The sequence below is a fragment of the Lycium barbarum genome, chromosome 6 (assembly GCF_019175385.1).
Source record: "Lycium barbarum isolate Lr01 chromosome 6, ASM1917538v2, whole genome shotgun sequence".
In the NCBI taxonomy this organism is placed as follows: domain Eukaryota; kingdom Viridiplantae; phylum Streptophyta; class Magnoliopsida; order Solanales; family Solanaceae; genus Lycium; species Lycium barbarum.
In genome coordinates this window covers 91,600,883-91,623,864 of record NC_083342.1, presented here as the reverse complement: position 1 = coordinate 91,623,864, position 22,982 = coordinate 91,600,883, and the positions used below count along the sequence as shown (strand labels likewise).

At 37.1% G+C, this 22,982-nt stretch overlaps 2 protein-coding genes across 14 annotated transcripts; one reads left to right on the top strand and one right to left on the bottom strand.

The window, feature by feature from the left end:
• Positions 1-2,210: 2,210 nt before the first annotated feature.
• LOC132644817 (uncharacterized) lies at positions 2,211-14,784 on the bottom strand. Of its 13 annotated transcripts, none has more exons than XM_060361438.1 (4): positions 14,590-14,784; positions 4,973-5,037; positions 4,691-4,762; positions 2,211-4,541 (listed from the first exon to the last, which is right to left on the bottom strand). In XM_060361438.1, exon 4 carries the CDS (start codon positions 3,078-3,080, stop codon positions 2,376-2,378), a length of 705 nt encoding a protein of 234 aa, XP_060217421.1. In that variant the 5' UTR covers positions 3,081-4,541; positions 4,691-4,762; positions 4,973-5,037; positions 14,590-14,784; the 3' UTR covers positions 2,211-2,375. The 13 variants fall into 13 exon arrangements, with proteins under 13 accessions (XP_060217421.1, XP_060217425.1, XP_060217420.1 ...); XM_060361442.1 differs by having other exon boundaries at positions 2,211-4,508; XM_060361437.1 differs by having other exon boundaries at positions 4,691-5,037.
• On the top strand, positions 4,445-5,864 carry LOC132644199 (uncharacterized). Its single transcript, XM_060360774.1, has 3 exons — positions 4,445-4,846; positions 5,029-5,380; positions 5,524-5,864. Exons 1-3 carry the CDS (start codon positions 4,445-4,447, stop codon positions 5,862-5,864), a joined length of 1,095 nt encoding a protein of 364 aa, XP_060216757.1.
• Positions 14,785-22,982: the final 8,198 nt, after the last annotated feature.

Below are 22,982 nucleotides of genomic sequence, written 5' to 3'. Positions count from 1 at the left end.
CGAGACACTATTTTCTGACATTATCAAGTCTGTAGGTTTTTCCTCTGTTTTTTCCTATAACCGACTGATGTCCGTCGGTTTTATCCTGAGGTATTTGGCATTTTCTTTAGTAATGTGTACACCCAAATGTGAGTTCTCGCTAATTTTTTCATAGTTCTCGTCAAATCTAACAAACAGAGTTCGATGAATATTTTGTCGGAGACTAAAAGTGTTAACATTTGGCTAACTTAAAAGACCAAAACTGTTAAGTGCATACTTAAGGGACTATTTTTAACCAACCCTCATAGTTGAGGGACCATTTTTGTTAACTTATGACAAACTTAAAGGACCAAAACCGTTAAGTGCATAGTTAAGGAACTATTTTGAACCTACTCTCATAGTTAAGGGACCATTTATGTCTTTTCTCTGAAATGGTATGTCATAAAATACCTTATTAGATATGCCAACTTTTCTAATACCCAAGTATAAAGAATGTGTTAAGAATTCTTTTAGCTTTCAAATCCAAATAAATTAAAATTAATGTTTTAATCCATTTAATTATTTACAATTAGTTTTAGAGTTTATTCAAGTTTTGCACTGTTTAAGAGTTTTTGGTGATGTAATTTTATTTTTCTTACTAAAATTTCATTTAATATGTATAATAATACATCAAGAACGGAGTAAATAAAATATATTGTGATTCCGATTGGCCTGAATTTTGGTGGACCCATCGAAAATGTCCTGATGAGCAATACTGACCATGTTCGTCTTGACAAACATCATTTATTTTGACATTTCGGGGTCATGAAACCCGAAATAATGAATTTGGTTGTTTTTTATGTGTAGTGTTAGTACATGGATTTTCCTGAATTTGGTTGACGGACTCCAATTGGCCTGAATTTTGGTGGGTCCATAGGAAATTGGTGGGTCTAATGAGCAATAGTGATCATGTTCTTCATGACAAACGTAGTTTATTTGGCGTTTCTGGGTGATGAAGCCCGAATTCATGAGTTCAGTTGTTTTTCATGTGTATTCTTAGTATATGATTTTTTTTTTTAATTTGATTACGAATTTCGATTGGCCTGAAATTTGGTGGATCCATAAAAAACGGCTTGCTAATCAATACTGACCATGTTCGCCATGACAAACATCGTTTATCATGGCGTTTCGGGGTCATGAAACTTGAATTCATGAATTTGGTTATTTTTCGTGTGTATTAGTACATGATGATTTTCCTGAATTTGGTTGACGGATTCCGATTAGCCTGAATTTTGGTGGGTCCATCGGAAACAGCCTGATGAACAACACTGGCCATATTCGCCATGACAAACATCTTTTATTTTGGCGTTTCGGGGTCAAGAAACCTGAATTCATGAATTTGATTGTTTTTCGTTTGTGTTAGTTATACATGAACTTCCTGTATTTGGTTGACAAACTCCAATTGGCCCGGATTTTGGTGGGTCCATAAGGAAACGACCTTTTTTTGGAGATCCCAAACCTCTGCTCTTCAAAATGCCTCCAGCGATTTCAAACCTCAGTGTCGGATATAGGAGTGCACTTCAGAATGCAAAAAAGAAGCAACACCGAGGACATTACGTTCATTTTAGAATGCCTGCATTCTTGCTTGATATTTTGGAACGATTCTGTGCCATGTATTAGACTTGTCCTTTTTAGGAGTCTAACTTCTCAATGATGACAACAAAGTGAAACGATTGAAGCAACATGAGTGACATCTGAATCTTTTAATAGAAAATTCAAAAGAAGATGCAATCTCACTAAGAGTTTTGTTCGTTGTTCACAAAATATGTGAATCTCGGCAAGTTAACTATTACAAAAAACATTAAGTGTAAATCAACTTGAACCCTAACAGAATAAAATAAAAAGATCAAATACACTTCCTTGACGTGGCCAGTGTTTTTGGGGAACAGAATTAGATATCACTCTTGCCTTTTTATCCAAATTTGCATTGTACCATCTCCCTCAGCACTTGCCAAGCATTGCCACAAAGACTGAACTTCATAGTTTATGATGAAAAGATAAAGATTTCATGTACCCTAAGCTTTTGCCATTTTTCATAATTTGATTTGATTGGAAAGTGATCTCTCAACGGGGTTAGCATATGAGTCAAATATACCGTGGGTCCCGACAGAGAAATACCCTCTTGGTTAAATTGATCAAGAAGTACAGTAAGTTCTTTTCGATTTCTAGATGCAATAGTCAACAAAAGAGAATTTTTTTTTTGGCAACTAACGAATTTTATTACCAAAAATTATAACTTTACAAAGCTGTAATTTCTCAAATTTCCAACCAGCAACCTTGGACATAATGCCCCAAGGCTGCTCACTACTCATCCCACTCATCTACTACACCTCCAGTGAGCTACCAAAACCACCACATTACGGATAAAAGTTGAGTTCAGACAACTTCCTTGAGAGCTTCTTTTGAATTGCACCCTTTCCGACAACCTCCTGGATAATCATTCTAATGATAGGAGTTGCAGGTCTGCTTTGATGTTGAAAAATCCTCAAATTTCTCTCTTGCCAAATCTGATGTACACAAGCAGCAATAGACATCTTGTAAATTACGGCATCAGCAGAATTCCCTTTGGCATAATCACTTGCCGTCTTCAACTCTTCTTGCCAACCAAGTGCAGGTCTATTAAGTCCTTGCCAACTCAAAATGTTACTCCAAACACTAGTGGAGAATGAGCAGCTAAAGAATAAGTGTTCAATCGATTCATTCTCCACAGTGCATAGTGGACACACAGTCTCATCAGTGATCCCCCATTTCGCCAATCTGTCTCTAGTAAGTAAACTTCTCTGAGCTGCTAGAATTAGAATGAAGGTCCATTTAGGTAGTCCCCCATTATTGCAAATTAGCTTCTTCCATGGCATTTTTTGAAAGGTACTTTTCAGTCTTAAGTACATAGTTTTGATTGAGAATTTTTCCCAGTTCACTATCTCATCCATGCTTACCCCAGCAGTCTCGATATACTCCTTAGCCTTCATGTTTTTCCTCACAACCAAAGAAGCTTGCTTAAGCACATTAAGCCATATTGGGTGTGCCTTTCCATAATAGGCATGTATCCATTGCAAAGCCATATTGGGTGTGCCTTTCCATAATAGGCATGTATTCTTTGTGCTCAGAGGTACTCCCAAATATTTAAATGATAGCTCACCTTTAGCAAAGCCAGAGCCTGGATAATCTCTTGTTGTTCATGTTGACCAACCCCTCCGAAATAAATAGAGCTTTTGCTTAGGTTAGCAATCAGTCCAGAGGCCTATGAGAATCTAGCAAAATAATCATACATCAATTGTACAGAGCCTATGTCACCCGTACAAAATAGGAGTAAATCATCAGCAAACCCTAACTGCACCAAGTTTAGTTTCTCACACTTTGGATGGTAGTTGAAATCAGGGATATTCCTCAAAGTCTTCAATGATCTTGAGAGGTATTCCATAGCTAGAACAAACATATAGGGGGACAATGGATCACCTTGTCGTAGTCCCTTTTTTGCTTGAAATGGTTTTGTGGGATTCCCATTAATCAGAATGGAGTAGGATACTGTACGGACACAGCTCATAATCCAAGAAGCAAATTTAGTAGGAATATTCAACCCACGCATCACTTGTTCTAGATACACCCATTCTACGGAATCATATGCCTTATGCATATCAAGCTTGATCATACACCTGGGTGAGACTCCCTTCCATCCATACCCCTTTACCAGTTCATGACTTAAGATTATATTATCAGTTATTATTCTCCTGGCACAAAAGCAAACTGACTATTATCCACTAAGAAATCCATCACCAGACTTACTCTTTTTTCTTGGATAGTATTATTCTGGAAAATGATCAACCTTTTTTTATAATCTTAAGACCTGTTTGGCTCCCGGGATCCTCTCTTTAAAAAGAAAACCCCTAGCCGAGTAAACCTACAAACTACCCTATTTTCAACTAACCATGGCCAATCCCGGAGGCGGGCAGCCTCTACTAGAGGTTGTGCCGCCAAAAGTAAACATACAGTCACCCGCAAACACGATTAGCTATGTGAATCTGTTGAAACCATACACAAATACCACACAAACCCAAGCTGTACCATCTAAACCTATTGAATATCTTCATGTGGAACCACAAGTTACATGGAAATAATCCGAAATCAAAAAACTTATCATACAAGAAAATCTTCAATATGCGATACTTGGGAAGTTTTCTTATGATAAACCTAACGTGCGAGGATTAAGTAAAGTCATTCCAATACAATGTGAAATTAAAGGTCCATGTGAAATTGGCCTGATGGACAATAGACATATGCTAATACGCCTTACATTATTGGAAGACTATATAAGGATGATATCGACCCCTACATACTATCTAAAGGTTCACAATATGTATTGTCACATGAGGCCTTTGATATGGAATCCTTGGTTTATCCCAGATGAAGAAACTTCAGTTGTGGTTGCATGGATCAGTTTTCCAGATCTCCCTCGGATTTTTTTGCAAAGGAAGCAGTATTTTCCTTAGCCTCTGCAGTGGGAAGACCTCTAACAGTTGATATGGCTACAAAAAACAAAATAAGACCAAGTTGCGCCAAGGTAAAAGTTGAAATTGATCTATTAGCCAACCATCCAAAAAGGATTAAAATTGTAGAAGAGGATGATATTATTGGAGAAATCAAATCCAAGTGGATTAAAATTCAATACGACTACCTCCCCAAGTATTGTAGGCACTGCAAACTAGAGGGACATGGAGAGATTGAATGTAGAGCATTGAATCTAGAGCTGGAAAAACAATTCAAGGAACAGATTGAAAAAGACAACAAGAAAACTGAAACTACAATTAATCAACCTAAAAACAAGGAGAAAGTATCTGAAAATATTCAAAGAAAACAAGAGTGGATGTAGAGGAGGAGTAAATACAATAAAGACAGAACTGGAAGGCATCTTGGGGGTGAGAAAAAAATACTGGTAAGGATAGAAATCAGAAGGCACCTGAAGTAGTAGTAACCACAAAAAATTCATATGATGCTTTGAATGATCAAGAGCAGGAAGAAGACCTGCAAAAGAAAGAGGAATCAAGTCAGGTTGTAGCAAAGGTTGATTATAAGTCACAACCAAACAAGGACAATCAGGAAATACAGAAAACTGATAATAAAACACAAGAAGATGAGGCACAAAAAGTACAAGAAACAGCAAAGGAATGGGTTACAAGGGCTTTCCCCAATGAGAAGGAAAAGGAAAACAACAAAGAAAAGCAAGGAGATAAGGTGGAAATCTCATCAGATGGTGAAGAAAAAATTGATTATTCAGCATCTACAAACAAAAGTGCAGTAAAAAGTAATAATGAAATAGCAGATAATTCTAGCACTAATGTAGGGGATGGAACACAAGAGGATAACAGTGAAGAGAAGACACAAACAAACGAAAAGGAATAACAAGTAGAGCAGGTGAAAAACAACACAGAAACTGCTACAGAGGGTGCAAAAGATCAAGACCAACACAATGTGACAAAAATTAATTCACAAAAAACTTTACCCTTAAAGCCAACAGTAACCAGTCCATTGAAAACTACACTAATAAAAACAGCAGAAACCAATTAAAAAAAAAAACATCTTTAACAAAGAAACAGGGGACTGAAAATACAGCACAACAACAGTTACAAGATACTGGATATAAACATGAAGATATAGATGAAGAGGATATCAGTATTAATATTCAAAATGTAGCTAATACTGGGGATTTATCGCCAAAGCAAATTGATAGATTGAAGTCACTTGGAAAGCAAAAGTGGAAACAATCAAAAGACAACAAAAAACAATCAGTACTACCTACAAGGGGAGTACAGACAAGGAGAACAGCAACCAAAACATTTATTTTACCATGAAGTAAGCCTTGCTTTGGAATATTAGGTCTGTAAATACACAACAGGCTTTTCAAAGATTACAAACAGTGCATAGAAGTCAACAATTCTACATGATTGGTTTGTTGGAACCTTTTGAAACTTCTGACAATATTGAACATTATAAAAGATAGTTAGGGATGCATACAGCTATTTCTAACACCACGGGAAAAATTTGGGTCTTTTTTGATGAAATAATGCAAGTCACTGTGGTGAAGGATGAAATTCAACAAGTAACAGTTCAGGTGCATAACCAAGAATTGGTGACTGATATTCTAGTGACTGTAGTATATGCTAGATATGATCAAAGGAAAAGATTGGAGTTGTGAGAGTCCTTAGAAGATCTTTCCTCTGATTTTAATCTACCATGGTTGGTGATAGGAGATTTTAATGTAATAACTTCAGAGGAAGAGAAGCTAGGAGGCCTACCAGTAAAGAACAATGAAGTGGATGATTTTGTGCATTCCATTCAAATATGTAATTTAAATGATTTAGGTTTCATAGGAAGCCAATACACTTGGTAAAATGGAAGGTCTGAAGAAGAATTCATTTTCAAAAGATTAGACAGGGGATTGGGTAATGAGGGATTGATGGATTTGTTTCCTACTATGAAGATTGAACATCTAGTGAGGACAAGTTCTGATCATGCTCCATTAATATTAAAATGCGATACTATAGAAGCTCCAGTGAGAAAATCATTCAAGTTCTTAAACTTTTGGGTAAAAGAGGAATCCTTTATTGATGTGGTGAAACAAAACTGGACAGCAGACTTTATGGCTAAACCTTTTATTCTGTTTCATCACAAATTGAAGAAAACTAAAGCAGCTTTGGTGCAATGGAGTAAGAATACCTTTGGAAACATTTTTCAGGAGATTCAAACTTTGGAGGATGTTATTAAAGCAAAGCTCACGAGGTGCAATTTGAGATTAATCCTTCTCAGAATAATAGAGAAAGTTTACATAAGGTACAAGCAGATTTAAACAGACAGCTGCATTTAGAAGAATAGTTTTGGAAGTAGAAAGCAAGCATGAATTGGTTTAAAGATGGGGAAAGAAACACTAAATTTTTCCATACTTATGTGAAAGGCTGAAGAAGAAGATTACAGTTGAAGAGAATTCAAAATGAAGAAGGGGAATGGTTGGAATCAATGAAGGATATTGCTGCAGAGGCAATCAGATTCTATAAGAATCAATTCACTAAAGAAAATGATCCTAGATATTTTGCCCTGCTAAATAACATACCTACCATGATTAATGCAGAGCAGAATGAAGAGGTGATTCAGATTCCAACTAAGGAAGAAGTTAAACAAGTTGTGTGTAGTCTAAATGTAGATAGTGCAGGAGGACCTGATGGTTTTACAGGAGTATTCTTTCAGGCAGCATGGAATATAATAGGGGAGGATGTCACTAACATGGTTGTGGCTTTCTTTGTGGGTGCTGAATTACCAAAATTCATTACTTATACAAATTTGGTACTTCTACCAAAGAAACAAGATGTTAGCACATTTGCAGATATGAGACCAATCAGTCCAAGTAATTTCTTCAATAAAATATTTTCCAGACTGATTCATGACAGAATGGTAAACCTGTTGCCTTTCATGATATCACCAGAAAAGCAGGCTTTGTGAAAGGGAGAAACATAGTTGAAAATATGTTGATGGTACAAGAACTGGTCACTGATATTAGAAAAAGGTCTAAACATGCTAATATAGTGATTAAACTTGATATGGCAAAAGCATAGGATAGGGTGACATGGTTATTTCTCACTAAGGTTCTCAGAAAAGTAGGATTCAGTGAAAGACTAATAGATGTGGTATTCAGAATTATTGGGAACAACTACTATTCTGTATTAGTGAATGGGCAACCATATGGATTTTTCAATTCATCTAGAGGGGTCAAACAAGGGGATCCACTATCCCCAACTTTGTTTATCATTGTAGCAGAGGTACTTTCTAGATCCTTAAATGCTTTACATCAGAATCTATACTTTCATGGTTATGGGATGCCTAGAGGAAGTTCAAAGCTAAACCATTTAGCTTATGCACATGACATGATTATATTTAGTTTTGTTGATGTATGGTCTTTACAACTAGTAATGGATGTTTTGACTAAGTATGAAAAGGTATCAGGGCAGAAAATTAATAAGGAGAAGAGTGCAATTTATATGCATTCAAATGTGACTATGGACATAGTAATAACAACAGAGGTAATCACATGTATAGGGAGAAAGCAATTTCCTTTCACATACCTAGGATGTCCAATTTTTCATATGAGAAAGAAAAAGGAGCATTATAGGCATATGATCACCAAGCTCAGCAACAAATTGCAAGTATAGAAAGGAAAAATGTTATCTTTTGGTGGAAGGGTTGTATTGATAAAACATGTATTACAAAGCATCCCTATACATCAACTGTCCGCAGTAAATCCTCCGAAAAAATGTGATAGTACAATTACACAAGTTGTTTGCACAATTCTTTTGGAGTACTTGTGTTGGAGGAAAAAATAGACAATGGTCTTCCTGGAAAACCCTTTGTCTACTAGTGATTGAAGGAGGCTTAGGCTTTAGATCAATGCATGATGTGTCAATAGCATTGTTTGTAAGCTTTGGTGGAGATACAGGACAAAATCATCTTTATGGAGCAACTATATGAGAAATAAGTACTGTAAAATGGAGAATGAAGTGATAGTACCATGGAAGGTAGGGTATTTTCAGGTATGGAAAAAAATGTTAGAGGCAAGGGACAAAGTGGACAAATCTTGTGGCAATTGAATAGAGGATCTGTCCAATTCTGGTTTGATAACTGGACAGGCACAGGTGAACTTTATCATCTAACCCCTAATGACTATTATTGTGATGAAATTGTCCAAACAGTTGCTGAAGTGGTGTTAAATGGAGAATGGAATGAAATACTGTTGAGTTGTGTACTTCCTACTGATATAGTTCAACACATTGTTCAAGGGGTAAAACCTCCAAAGGCAATCAAGAATAGGATAAACCATGGTGGATGTTAAGCACAAAAGGAGATTTTTCAGTGAAATCAGCATGGGATTATGTGAGGAGAAAGGAACAGACAATCAACCTGTATAATAATATATGGGTTACGGGTCTCCCTTTTAAGATGTCTTTTTTTTCTTGGAGGATGTGGAAATTTAAGATACCAATTGATCATATTGTTAGGAGATGGGGAATTGCCTTACCATCAAGGTGCTGGTGTGTTACACCTCGGAAATTTCCCCGTGAACGTACAACGAATAGATTAACGAAGAATACGGGTATACGATGCTTAAATAAGAAGGGGATGATGTTGATGACCCTAAGTAAGATTTCAAGGGCAATTGCAATAAAAGATAGGCTATGCCCCATAATGATTAATCATAGGTTTTGAAAATGTGAAAAGCTGCAGATTTGCATTTTGGCCCAGTTGGTCGTAAAATGAAATACGGACCGTAAAGTGGTATACGGGCCCGTAAACTACCATGTCGTATTTGAACACTCCAAAACTTCAACTTTTTGCCAAATGTTCAAATGGTTAAATACGACTTGGAATACGGATCGTAAATTGAAATACGGCCCGTAAACCGTGATCGTAAATTACCATGACTTCAGCATACCTTTCTGGTTTTGATATGCTTACATACGACCACGAAATACGGCCCGTAAACTGGAATACGGACCATAAACTGGGTTTACGACCACTGTGCACTTCAGTTACTGTTCATTCCGGATTATATTTTAAGTCATTAAAAGGAGACCCAAGCTCATTAAATTCATTTCATCTCCACGATATTTCTCTCTAGAAACCTCTAGAATACTCATCACTTCTCATCTACAAGAAAACAAAGGAAATCAAGGATCAATATCAAGAATCTAAGTGAATCAAGTGTATGAAACTCATCAAAGCTCATCCAAATTAAGAAATTTCAAGAGAAGCAAACTAGGGTTTTGGTGCCAGAGGAGTAATTCCATTCAAGGCTTGTTCAACCATCATCTAAGGTAAGTTTCATGACTAAACCATGTTGTTTGAGGTATTGGAAGGTTAAAATACTTAAATTGTAGAAAGACATGGAAAATGGGTCATAAATGGGTGAATAGTGCCATGGTTGAATAGGGGTTGGATTGAATCATGAATGTTGATATGTTGTGATTATGAATACGTCATAAATGACACTTAGACCATGAAATAAGTATTATACACGAGGAAACGCGATAGTAAGCTATAACCATAAATGTGGAGAAATAGTGGATGGTGGCCAATGTATATAAATAATGATTGTTGATTTCAGTATTGTGGATGTTATTGTGAGCGTTTGGGAGTTGATATAGAATATGGGAAGAGTAGTATAAATAAAGGAAGCGCTGCCCAATTTTCCCTAGAATTAGTAACGCGTTCTTATAGTCGATTAACTAACGATAGTGCGAATTCTCTCTTGAAGGTAGAAGCGTGACGTCGAAAGGAGAACAAGAGAACGATAGCTTAGTTAAACGTCAAAGGTATGTGAGGCTAGTCCTTTCCTTCTAATGGCATGAATCTTCTAGCATGATTTCCTTTCTTCTTCGTGAGTTCCTATATTCCGGAAAGCTAAAAGCCTATACCCATAAATATCTATATAAGATAAGAAATATGATGTGATGATAAGCATGTTATGATGATAATGATATAACACCGCGCCTATTTGGTCGGGCAGCTATACACCATGGCCAGATGGCATGGGCAGACACCACTAGTGGGCGGCATGAGATGGTACCCCGAACGCGGGAGGCCTGGACGCAGGCTAATGATATTGATTATTATACCGATCCGATATGGACGGGCAGTTTATACACTATATACATGCGATATGATGATGAGTATGAGTAAGACAGCATGATTTATTTTCTTTATACTTGACAGTCAGATTCAGATGTTCTATATTGATATCATTCTTATTATCATTGTCTTATCTCATTGTTTATGCCTCTCATACTCAGTACAATGTTCGTACTGACGTCCGTTTTCTTTGGACGTTGTGTTCATGCCCACAGGTAGACAGGGATGAGAGCTCGACCCAGATCCATAGTAGCTGTCAGCTGATTTGAGAAGCACTCTATTGTCCCGGAGGTGCTTATGATTATTCTTTTGTGTATATAGTCATGTATATGTATTTTGGGCATGACGGGGTCTTGTCCCGTCCTTGTGTTCAGTACTCCAGTAGAGGCTCGTAGATGCACAGTGTGGGTTAGATGGTCTCACGGTATGCTTTTACGTATATGTATATATATTATTTGATGGCCGAGAGGCTTGGGCATATAAAAGTATTTTTATGTTCTCAAATGAAAAGATGATTTTCTTATGTCCTAAGCATAAATTGATAAAAAAGCATTAAATGGGTAAGATGAGTAGCAGAATGAGTGGTGCTCGGTGGATAGCCCCGGGTACCCGTCACAGCTCCTAGCTGGGTCGTGACAAAAGTGGTATCAGAGCAATTCAGTCCTAAGAAGTGTCTACGAGCCGTGTCTAGTAGAGTCTTGTTTATGGTGTGTTGCGCGCCACATCAATAAACAAGAGGCTACAGGGCATTTAGGAAAAATGACCATCTTTCTTCTTAAGAGATCATGCGATAGAGCCGTGTATAAGATTTTATCCTCCCTAATAGCGTATTATGATTTTAGAATGCCGCCACAGGGAAAAGTTACAGCTGCCCAGAAGGGAAAGACTACGACAAAGAGGCGGGTAGAAAGAGAGCCTCCGATGAATATTGAAGAGGGTGAATCGCATAATGAGGCCTTGTCTAATACTTCTTCTGCCCCGCCTAATGTGGGAGAATAAGGAGGAGCTCCAGCTCCAATTTCTCCACCGATTGCTTCAGGTCAACAAATGACCGAGGCCATACATCTATTGACACAGTTGGTTGCCGCTCAGGCACAGCGGAAAAATGTAAGTTCAAGTGATCGGGCAGCAAGTACCAAAGCCCGTCATTTTATAAGCCTAAATCCTCCGGAGTTTTTCGGGTCAAAGCCGGATGAAGACCCGCAAGGTTTCATAGATGAGATGTTAAGGACATTGAAGATTGTCCATGCCTCCGAAACTGAATCCGTAGAGTTGGCATATTATAGACTCCGAGATATGGCAGTTTTATGGTATAATAACTGGGTATTATCAAGAGGAGAGAATGCGCCTCCTCCGGTTTGGCAAGAATTCGTGGATGCTTTTATTCGTCACTATTTGACACCCGAGGTCCACCGAGCTAGAGCGGATAGATTCTTAAATTTGAGGCAAGGAAATATGAGTGCCCGGGAGTATACCATGCAATTTAATTCTTTGGCTAGGTATGCCCCGGCTATGGTGGCCGACATGGGAGATCGGGTGCATAGATTTGTGAGTGGCCTAGGGCCACATTTATTTAGAGATTGTTTGATGGCTTCCTTGCAAGACGGGATGGATATTTCCCGAATACAGGCCCACGCTCAGAATTTGGAGGGGCGACAACAACAAAGGGGTGACCGTGATATCGATAGAAGGCAAGGCAAGAGGGCCAGGTCTATGGGAGCAGGCAGTGATTATAGAGGGGGATTAAGGCAGACATATTCTGGGTACTCAGGCCAGTCAGTGACCAGTGCACCTCCACGACTCGCAGGTAGTAGATTTGATCGCTCTTTCCGTTCAGGGCAGGGCCAGAGTTTGAGGGCCTCAGACTCCCAGTTCAGGGAAGACTATAGCCAGAGGAGACCCCCAGTGCCGCGATGCAGCCAGTACGGTAGACTACATTCCGGACAGTGTCGCCAGGTTTCGGATGCTTGCTATACTTGTGGCCAAGTTGGGTACATGATGAGAGATTGCCCATCGATGAGTGACAGAGTTGGAGTTCAGCCCACAGGTTCAGCCGCTGGCTCTTCCTCAGCACGCCCGGCAGGGCAGATTCCCTAGATGTCAACAGGCCGAGGTAGAGGCAGAGGGGCAGCATCTACTTCAGGTGCCACTCAGCCCCGTGTATATGCTTTAGCCGGACGGCAGGATCTTGAGTCCTCCCCAGATGTTGTTACAGGTACATTGACTATATTTTCCCGTGATGTATATGCCTTGATCGATCCGGGTTCTACTTTCTCTTATGTTACTCCGTATGTTGCTGATTGTATTGGGGTGAAACTTGAGCCAATTAAACCCTTCGAGGTATTCACTCCGGTTGGTGATCCCGTGATAGCGAGGCAAGTGTACAAAAATTGTGTCATTGTGATATGTGATCGCCAGACCACAACTGATTTAATTGAGTTAGAAATGTTAGATTTCGATGTAATTATGGGTATGGATTGGTTGGCCTTGTGCTATGCTAATGTTGATTGCCAAATGAAAATGGTTCGATTCCAATTTCCGGGAGAGCCCGTGCTTGAATGGAAGGGCAATGCAGCATCTCCAAAGGGCAGGCTACGTATATGTATATATATATTATTTGATGGCCGAGAGGCTTGGGCATATAAAAGTATTTTTATGTTCTCAAATGAAAAGATGATTTTCTTATGTCCTAAGAATAAATTGATAAAAGAGCATTAAATAGGTAAGATGAGTAGCAGAACGAGTGGTGCTCGGTGGCTAGCTCTGGGTACCCGTCACGGCCCCTAGCTGGGTCGTGACATGGTGTTGCACTGAATCTAAGCAGGAAACAATGGCACACTTATTCCTAAACTCTGATATAGCTAACAGGACATGGTCCTATTTTCTTCCTTTGCAAGTATAAATATAACAAGACTGCACCTAAGAGAAGTAATTCTCACATGGTGGAATCTACCAATAAGGAAAAGCATGAAATCATACTTTCAAGTTATCCCATGTATGATATTATGGGAGATTTGGAAAATCAGGAATCAGAGGAAGCACAATGGAATTCAGGTAACAAATAACAAAATTATATATCAAGTGACAAGCAATATTCTGTTATTTCTAAGAATCAGAAAGCCATCAATGCAAAATTATCCTCATAAATGGCCTGATATATTGAATTGTTTAGAGAGTCGCACACCCACAATTACTATCATTAAAGTGCTATGGGAATTTCCCCCTACGGGTTTCTACAAATGTAATACTGATGGTGTATCAAGGGGGAACCCAGGGAGAAGTGCTTATGCCTTTTGCCTAAGGGATGAGAGAGGAGATTTGATAGATGCTGAGGCTAAGGAAATTCATAGTACTACTAATACAAAATCTGAAGCAAAAGCTATAATGGAGGCATGTATATATAGTGATAAGAGGAAGTATACTCAGGTAATGGTTCAAACAGATTCCCTTATGTTACAAAGAGTGATACAAGGGATATGGAAGCCACCATGGCAAATTTTGAGATGGATTGAAGAAATACAAAGCATAATGACAAGCAGTAACATGCAGATTTCACACATATTCAGAGAAGGAAACAAAATGGCAGATTATCTAGCAAATACAGCTCTGGATAAAGGGAACGTGGATTACAACAACTTTCAACAACTGGAAATTGAGGGACGCAAGATTGAAAATAGTCCATACACAAGATTGAAAATAGTCAAGCAATGACAAAAGGCACAAAATTCAGCAAGAAGACACTTAGGTTGTTGCGGATACAAATTCTTCGATTCAAACTATACAACAACAGATATCAAGGAAGCAAAAGTAAAATAACAACAGAAATTACAGGATTCAAGTATCATCAAGTCATAACATTCAAGATTCGAAAGAAATCAATGGCAAGAGAGAAAATGAACATACAGATGAAGGGTCACACACAGCAAAAAGTTTGACCATGCAATGGCAAGTCACAATCTTCAGCTGCAGATCTACAACTATCATAGCTCAAATTCCCATCGTGCTGAAGATTGAACCTCATTTTAGAAGTCCTAGTTCACAATTTCTACTTTTTAGTTTGGGTTTTCCATTTGGGTTTGCACTTTCCCATTTCTAGAATAGGTCGTTTTTATTTTATTTTGTTGTTTGAGACTTTTCATATTTATAAAATGGTCCCTGGGCTGAAATTTAATTAAAAAAGAATCCATAACTTTTTGTAGCTTATTAATCAATACTTTAGATATGATCTTTTACATCATAGTACAACATGAGATAGGTCTATACTCTCTGATAGTTGAAGGGTGTTTTACCTTGGGCACCAGAGTAACTGAAGTAATATTGATTACCTTGTACATATCAGAAGTGTCAAAGAACTGCTTCACAACATCAGTAACATCATCACCTATGATTTTCCAAGCTTTTTTGAAAAAGTGAGAATTAAAACCATCACTTCCCGGAGCCTTTGAATCATCAATTTCACACAAGCCAGAGTATATCTGTTACACCTCGAATATTTTCGCGTCGTTTACGTCGTGAGTAGACTAACGTAAGCTCGGAGAGGTCATGAAACCCTTATAAGGTTAAGGGATACTATTAACAAGTGTTAAGCAAGTGTATAAAGGTTCTGGGATCAAGAAAATCAAAGAAAATAAGTTTGCCAAAAATTTAGAAAAAAATTGGCAGAATTGTGGACAGAATTTTGGGTCGACTTCAGAGAGGTATATCTCCTGGTATATCAGGAGTCTTGAGGTGTTTCAAGAGTCTAAAATGAAGTTCGTCGAGTCTAGTTTCCAACGCAACAAACAGTCCATCAATACGGCATTGGAGTAGGGAGTTATGGGTGTTTTAAAATAGACAGCCATAAGAATACGAACCTGTGCGAAAAATCCGAGAAGCTCACTTAGAAGCCCACTTATGTGATGACTCGGCCCAACTCGATCTTGGCACCTATAAAAAGGGCCTCTACACTTAATTTTATTCATGTTCCTCAATTCCACAACCCTCTAGAAATCTCCTAACATCTCCACACCTCTCTAGAACTTCCCACAACATTCATCCAATATCCAAAACCTCCCCAAACCTTCTCAAGTCCTCTAGAACCTTCCTCCAACTTCCACAACATACTTGAATATTCCTACAAGTCTATATGAAAATTTTGGTCATTTTTATTTCATTTTTAGCATAGCCTCAAGTCTTAGAAAGTCCTAGAAACTTCTCCAAACATATTCCAACATATTTCCAAGCCTAAACCAAAGATCAAAGTGAAGATTAAAGTGGTTAAGGGTTTCCAAGTGAGGTCTGTACTTGTCTCCTCTTCTTGAAGATGTTTGGGTTAGTATTTTTAAGGTGGAGAAACCATGGAATTGAAGTGTTCTCGAATTCTGAGGTAAGATTTCATATTAGTTTCATGTTTATGAGTTTGTTTGGTAATTATGTTAAGATTTGAGGAGAATAAAGTTGGAGGAAAAGTTCAAATATACATTTGATGATATTTTGAGTTGTGAATTTACTTGAGTTATAATTATTAGTATGTTTTGAGCATAATCTTGTTATGAGAGATAATAATGATGTTAAGAAATTGTCGTATACGAGTGTATAAGGGGTTGTATGAAGTTGTTGTTATGGATTGATTATGAAAAGAATTTTTGGGATGGAGTGGAGTATATTGGTATTGATAATGATGTTGTTGATGTTAGTGTTGTTATTGTTATTGTTGGTTGTTGGTATTTTGATTTCGGGGTAGGGATATAAATAGGGGAGATGCTGCCCGAATTTCGACAGATTCTAAAAGGATTTAAATTGAAGCCTTAAGACAAGAATATGACGATAAGCCTAACAATAGTATGACTAGTTTTATATGTAGATTACGAGACCACGAATGATCTTATGTAGATTGCAAGACGGAAAGTAAGTTGGAAAGTCGAGAAATAAGCTTCCAGGTATGTTAAGGTTATCCTTTCTTTCATTTTGGAATGATCTATGACAAGTGCGAAACGTAATGATATCCATAATGAATCCACTCCTAGACGTAAGAATCCTGAGTTCCTTGACTTCTTAAGTCTCGAAGGGGCATCCATAGGTTGTATGTTTCCGTAATGGTGTCTAAATCCCGAAGGGGACATTCATGAGGGTTCTTTATTCAGATGCATTTCATATTTGAATTTTAAATCTCAAAGGAGACAAATAAAAAAGGGAAGAAGTTCCCATTTTGAAAAAGGGGAAGAAGTTCCCGTTTTGAACTAAAGGTTGCTCCGAAGAGTCTTTTGATGTTTTACAAAGATTATCATGCATTTGCAATTATATACATGAATGATATCATTTCATGGGAAAGGGGAAAGGGGAAAGAGGGCTAAGGCGTTATATACACAAACCACCTGATCAGCTGGTATACGATGATTATGATGCCCGAAGGGGCTGCCCGATGGGGCCAGGATGCTATTATGCCCGAAGGGGCTGCAAGCAGGGCAAAGTGGGTGAAGGCATGCAATATATATATATATATATATATATATACACACACACACTTATGATGGATTAAAAGTTCATATGCACATATATGATTCGCAATGTTGGTTACAGGTATAGATTGAGTCTGTTACTCTTTTTATCATTCGAGTCGAGAAATATTGTTTCAGTTCTGTCTTACATACTCGGTACATTATTCGTACTGGCGTCCCTTTTCCTGGGGGCGCTGTGTTTCATGCCACACAGGTGCAGACAGCTGAGTAGAGGACACTTGCCATAGGATGTTCCCAGGCTATCAGCTGGATTGGTGAACTCCACTTTTATTCGAAGTGTTGCCGAGTCAAAGTACTTATGTATGTCCTCGAGTCAGATGCATTACGAGTATGTTGGGGACCTATCTCAACTTATGTTATGGTAACTTGGTCCTTGTTAGAGGCTTTTGCAAACAGTGTCCTGTGGATAGTGCGTCGAGATGCCGACAATTGTGTGAGGCAACCACATAGGTCGATGTGTTCATATGCATTGATTTAAAGATTTTATTATGACTAAAGGTTTTCTTTGACTTAACGATAAGGGAGAAGTCCCTGACATGATGAGAGAGTTCTATTAAAAAGTTCTCATGTTTTACTTGATGGAGGCGTCATTTCATAATTTAAAGGTTCACAAAAAGTTGTGGCTTATGAATAGAGTTGTAGTATAGCACTCAGCCGAGTAGGGTCTTGGGTGTCAGTCATGGCCCCCCGGTTTGGGTCGTGACAATATCTCATCAGATGTAATAGGAGTAATTAGCTGCAATTGTTGCTCCCTGGTCAATATGTTGCCTTATTTCATGATAGTAGGATTTATGGCAGGTAGTGATGGGGATTTTGATCCCAACAACCCCCTATAGAACCCTTGAATTTCCTCTTCAATTCCCTGGTCAGATGTTATGTAGGCCCCCTGAGCATTCACCAAGCTTCTGATCACGTTTTGGCTATATCTATTCTTCATATATCCATGGAAATAAGCAGTATTTGAGTCACCTAACCTTAACCAATTAGCTATGGATTTTTGTTTATATACACTTTCCTCTACTACTACCCATTTCTCTAGTTGCTTCCTAATCTCCTTCTCTGCAGTAAACAAAGCAGAACCAGTGTGTGAGTCTCTCATTTTTTCTTGGATATCTTTCAGCTCTTGCCTCACCTGTTGCACCTTTGTCTCAATCCCTAGAAATTCAGTTATATGGAGACTTTTTAGAGCAGTTTTGACCTTTTTAAGTTTGCTCCATACTACTGCCATGCCAGCAGTGTTATGTCCTTCCCAAACAGATTTTATGGAGTGCTCAAACTGGCTATGTTGTGCCAAGTGGTTAAAGAACTTGAAGGGCTTTGGCTTCCTTGGAGTATTTGCAAATTCAATGCACAAGGGGGAAATATTAGAAAAACCCGGATCAAGCACCCTCACATTAAGATGAGGATAGGTATGTATCCAATCAGAGTTAACTACAGCCCTATCTATCCTACTAAAGACATGTGAGTTTGTCCAAGTATAGTTCCTCCCAACTGTTTTCATCTCAGTCATACCAGCAACTGTTAGAAAACCTTTAAAATCTCTAGTTTCAGCTTCCATTACAGGGCTTCCACCATATCTATCCTCCTGGTCCAGCACCACATTATAATCCCCCATACATAGCCATGGCCCTTGCTGCATTTGCTGGAGGTTTAATAAATCAGTCCATAGCCTTCGTCTTGTTTCTACAGTATGAAGCTCCATATATTGCAGTAAAACTAAATTGTACTCTATCAGCCTGTAGGTAGACATTGCCATGGATATATTGATCCTTAACACATGTCATATTAAAGGTTACTGCGTTTAGGTCCCATACTATCCACAGTGTTCCTTTACCACTAGAGTTGTAGTTATTGCACCAGTGCCCCGATGGCCATATCTTCTTTATTATTCTACTAGCATACTTCTCTTGGACTCTATGCTCAGAAATAGCAATTAGAGTCACTTTATTCTCCCTCATAAACTTTGGCATCTCCCTATGCTTATAGGCCTTGTTAAGGCCCCTAACATTCCAAGTGACCGGCTTCATGTGGAAACATTCTAGCATGCATTTCAGGTCCCTTTTGGCTTCCAAGTACCACTTGTGCTACTCCATCCTCAGAACTCCCAAATTGTATTGCTACATGATTTTTATTACTATTAGGTATAGAGGTATTCGCTTTAGCAGCCGACTTGCCCTTCGCTACCTGTCAGCCGTCCTCAACAGTAGGAAGAGCTTGTTGTATAGTCACCTGACTTATCTCATGTCCACCCTTATCAGTCCTTTTCACTGGAGGAGCTAATATGCTTGATGATCCCGCCTCAATGGTCACTCTAGATTTCCATTCCGTCCTATTCGTGAATTTCCTGGCCTGATTGTGTAGTACAACTGGTCGTTTAGCCTGTGGGTGCAAACCAGTTGCATTAACTGCTGGTATAGGTTCCTTGGGTGGGCATACATGCCCGAGCTATAAGCAGGTGCTGCAATAGAGAGGCTTCCATTCATACACAACTTGTTGCTTGAATTGCTTCCCATCCGGGTCCTTCAGCTTCACAAAAGTAGGTAGAGGCATAGTGATATCCATCTCTACCAGGATCCTGGCATATGAAATACAATCCACCTTGGATGTGCAATCGTCAGCATAAATTGGTACGCCCAAGCGACTTCCAATCCTACTCAACGTTTCGTTTTCCTAGTTTTCAGAATTATTGAAAAAGTTAAAAATGAACATTGTATATAAAGAGTATCGGTTAGAAGATGGGATAGTTAAAACTTAAACTTAGGAATATGGAAAGACTCATTCTGCAACCCAAAAGGTCACTTTAATGACCATTATTTCAATTTAACCGCTACAACTTTATGACCATTACAAAGTTAATTCAATAGTTGTAGTAACTTGTAACCGTAGGTTTAGTTGTTCATTTTTTGTAAGGCTCGGCAAAAAGATTGACAAAAAAGATAAATGAGAGGAATAAAAAGGTGTAATTAAGAGAATTTAAAATGAGAGGAAACCCCAAAAAAAGGAGAAAAAGGATAAATAGTCTTCTAGGTCATAGAGAGATGCCACATCACCTTGTCTATGCGTAACTTTATATTATATATAGATTAAGAGAGTATTGTTTATCCTTATTTATATAAGTAATAAGTAAATTCTACATAATCAAGAAATCATATTAATATGTATTATTTAAGTAAGATTATAGTAAAAATACTTCTTACTTTTTAGGGTTAATGAATTTCTTAGCGAGTATATGTTATGTTAAAAGGAAAATACATGAAAGCCCTTCTAAACTATATCCGTTTTATTGCTTTTATACTTAAATTGTTTAGTGTTTATAGCACCCCTTAACTACAATTTTTTGTATTTAAAATCCCCCAGGGCCAAGTGACATGCAGAGCGTCTTCACCTCTTTATGGCACCTGAGAGTCAAACATTAGCCAAAAAACAACTGACAAATGGCGTTGTTTTTTTTAATTTTCATTTATTAATTAAGGTTTTTTGTTTTTTATTTTTTCTCTTCTTTTCTTTCTTCTTCTTTGAAACCAATAATGTTTTGTTTGAAAACCCTATCATTTTGAACAGTTGAAGGGATGAAATTTAGTTTATAAAATACTCCCTCTATCTCAAGTTATGTTGCATAATTCGAATTTCAAGAGTCAAACTATTTAATCTTAATCGTAAATTTAGACATAAATTTTTAAGTTTTATAATAAAATTTACATATCAGGTAGTTACGTAAAAAGTATTATAAGTCACAATAACTAATAATTCAAAATACTTAAAATGTATATGAAAAAGTCATGATCAAAGTAAAACTTGTTCTGATTCTCGAAATTCGACCACCACCACATAAATTGAGACGGGGAGAATAAAACTTTTTGATAAACTAGTGCTTATTTAAAATTTGGATCTCTTAAAAAGTTACAGCTTTTTTAAAATTTATTCCCTGATTCTCGTTTTAATATTCAATTTTTGTTATATTTATATTAATTTTTTGGTGTTACTGTTATTTTAGGAATATGAAATTTTAACTGTCCATGAGATTTCAAAGTTCATAGATGTAATGATTTAATTTAGCACTTATTTTATTAGTTTTTTGTTGGAGGCTTATTTTTTTCCGCAGAACCCTTCTAAGAAGATGACTACGGGTAATAAAAACTTATTGGGTTTCAAAGAACAAGAAGAAAAATGAATAAATAAATAAATAAACAAGAGAGCAAATAGAAAGGAACAAAAAATAATTGATCAATAAGCCTTAAAACTAAGGAATTAATTAATAAGAGAAAAAAAAATATCACGTGGCTATTTTTTAAGGCTAATTTTTAGCTCTCAACATGCCACAAAGAGAGTAATAAGACATCTTCAATAACACATACAATATTCTTTTGGAATAAGCCAATAAGGCATAAGAATCTCCTGAACTATGGCGAAATAGTCGTTACTCATTTAAACTATGTGAAGATCCTATTACCCCCATGAACTTAAATTTTTCGTATTATTTACACCCCTGAACTATGTGAGAGTCCTAACACACCCCTCCCCCCACCCCAAAAAAAAAAACAAAAAAAAAACTTAATGTCAAGATTGCACTCTGTGTTTAAGTTGTTGCGTTTATTAAGATGATATTATGCACTTATTGCATAATTAAGTGCATTTTTGCACTGATTTTTATATCTGTGAAGTTGCATCACTCGTTTTAATATCTATAAAATAATTCTTGATATTTTGCACAGGTTTCCTTTATTTATGAAGATGTCATACTTGTAAAGTTGGTATTTTGCACAGGTTTTCGTAATTTTTTTGGTGTATAAAACTTGCAAGTTCTTGTTCTTGTTCTTGTTCATGTCATTGAATCAAAATTGGACCACACTTGCAAAAAAAAAAAAAAAAACTGCACCAATACAAACAGTCAAAACTAGACCAAAAATCCACCAAAAACTGCATTAGGCAACAGCAAAAATTGGACCAAAAATAATTCAGGATTTAAATAGTACAAAAAAATTAAATTTAGGGGAGTAATAGAACTTCACATAGTTTAGGAGTGTTAATGACAATTTCGCCATAGTTCTAGAGGATTCTTATCCCTACTTTTTGTAAAAGTCACACCACCCCGTTTCTTAATAACACTAATAATCCACAAATGGTTCGGAATATTCAGGGTCTAAATGAGATTAAAAGTACTTCGTCTGGCTTCTAATCCTAGATATAGAGGGGTTAATGGGTCGGTTTGGGGTAAAAATCAAACCAATCTAATCGGTTTTTTTAAATTATAAAAACCAAACCAAACCAAAATAATACATACCCATCGGTTTTGTAGTCGGTTTGAATTGGTTTTTAAGAAAACTAACGGTATTTCTCTTTCATGTTTTTCTCCTACAATTAGGAGAGAATTTTCTATCCTTTACCAACTTATAATTCAATATTACTCTTTTATTGTGATAGCTATAGTTTTCTTGCATTTATGGAGAAATTTTCTTAGGATTGTTGATTTTAATTAAGTGAGTAAATTTTACAAGAAATACAAAAATAAATCTAGGTAAATCTCATTGGTGTTTCTTTGAATTCAATGAATTTCTATTTAAAAATGGGCTTTAAGGTATAAAGTATTAAAATAACATTACTGTATATATTCTGTGTATGTGTATATATATATATATATAAAATTTATCAGTTCGGTTCGTTTTTTTCTTCTGTTTGCTTTTAATAAAATCAAAACCAAATCAAACCAAATATTATCGGTTTTTAAAAATTTAAAACCAAACTACACCCAACCCACGTAAATATCGGTTATGTAATCGGTTTGATTCGATTTTCGGTTCA

Coding starts and splice junctions, on each gene's coding strand:
- LOC132644817 (XM_060361433.1), bottom strand. CDS start 3,080: ATGGCTTTGCAATGGATACATGCCTATTATGGAAAGGCACACCCAATA.
- LOC132644199 (XM_060360774.1), top strand. CDS start 4,445: ATGGATCAGTTTTCCAGATCTCCCTCGGATTTTTTTGCAAAGGAAGCA. Junction 4,847..5,028: donor AACCTAAAAACAAGGAGAAA/GTATCTGAAAAT, acceptor GATCAAGAGCAG/GAAGAAGACCTGCAAAAGAA. Junction 5,381..5,523: donor TGGAACACAAGAGGATAACA/GTGAAGAGAAGA, acceptor TTACCCTTAAAG/CCAACAGTAACCAGTCCATT.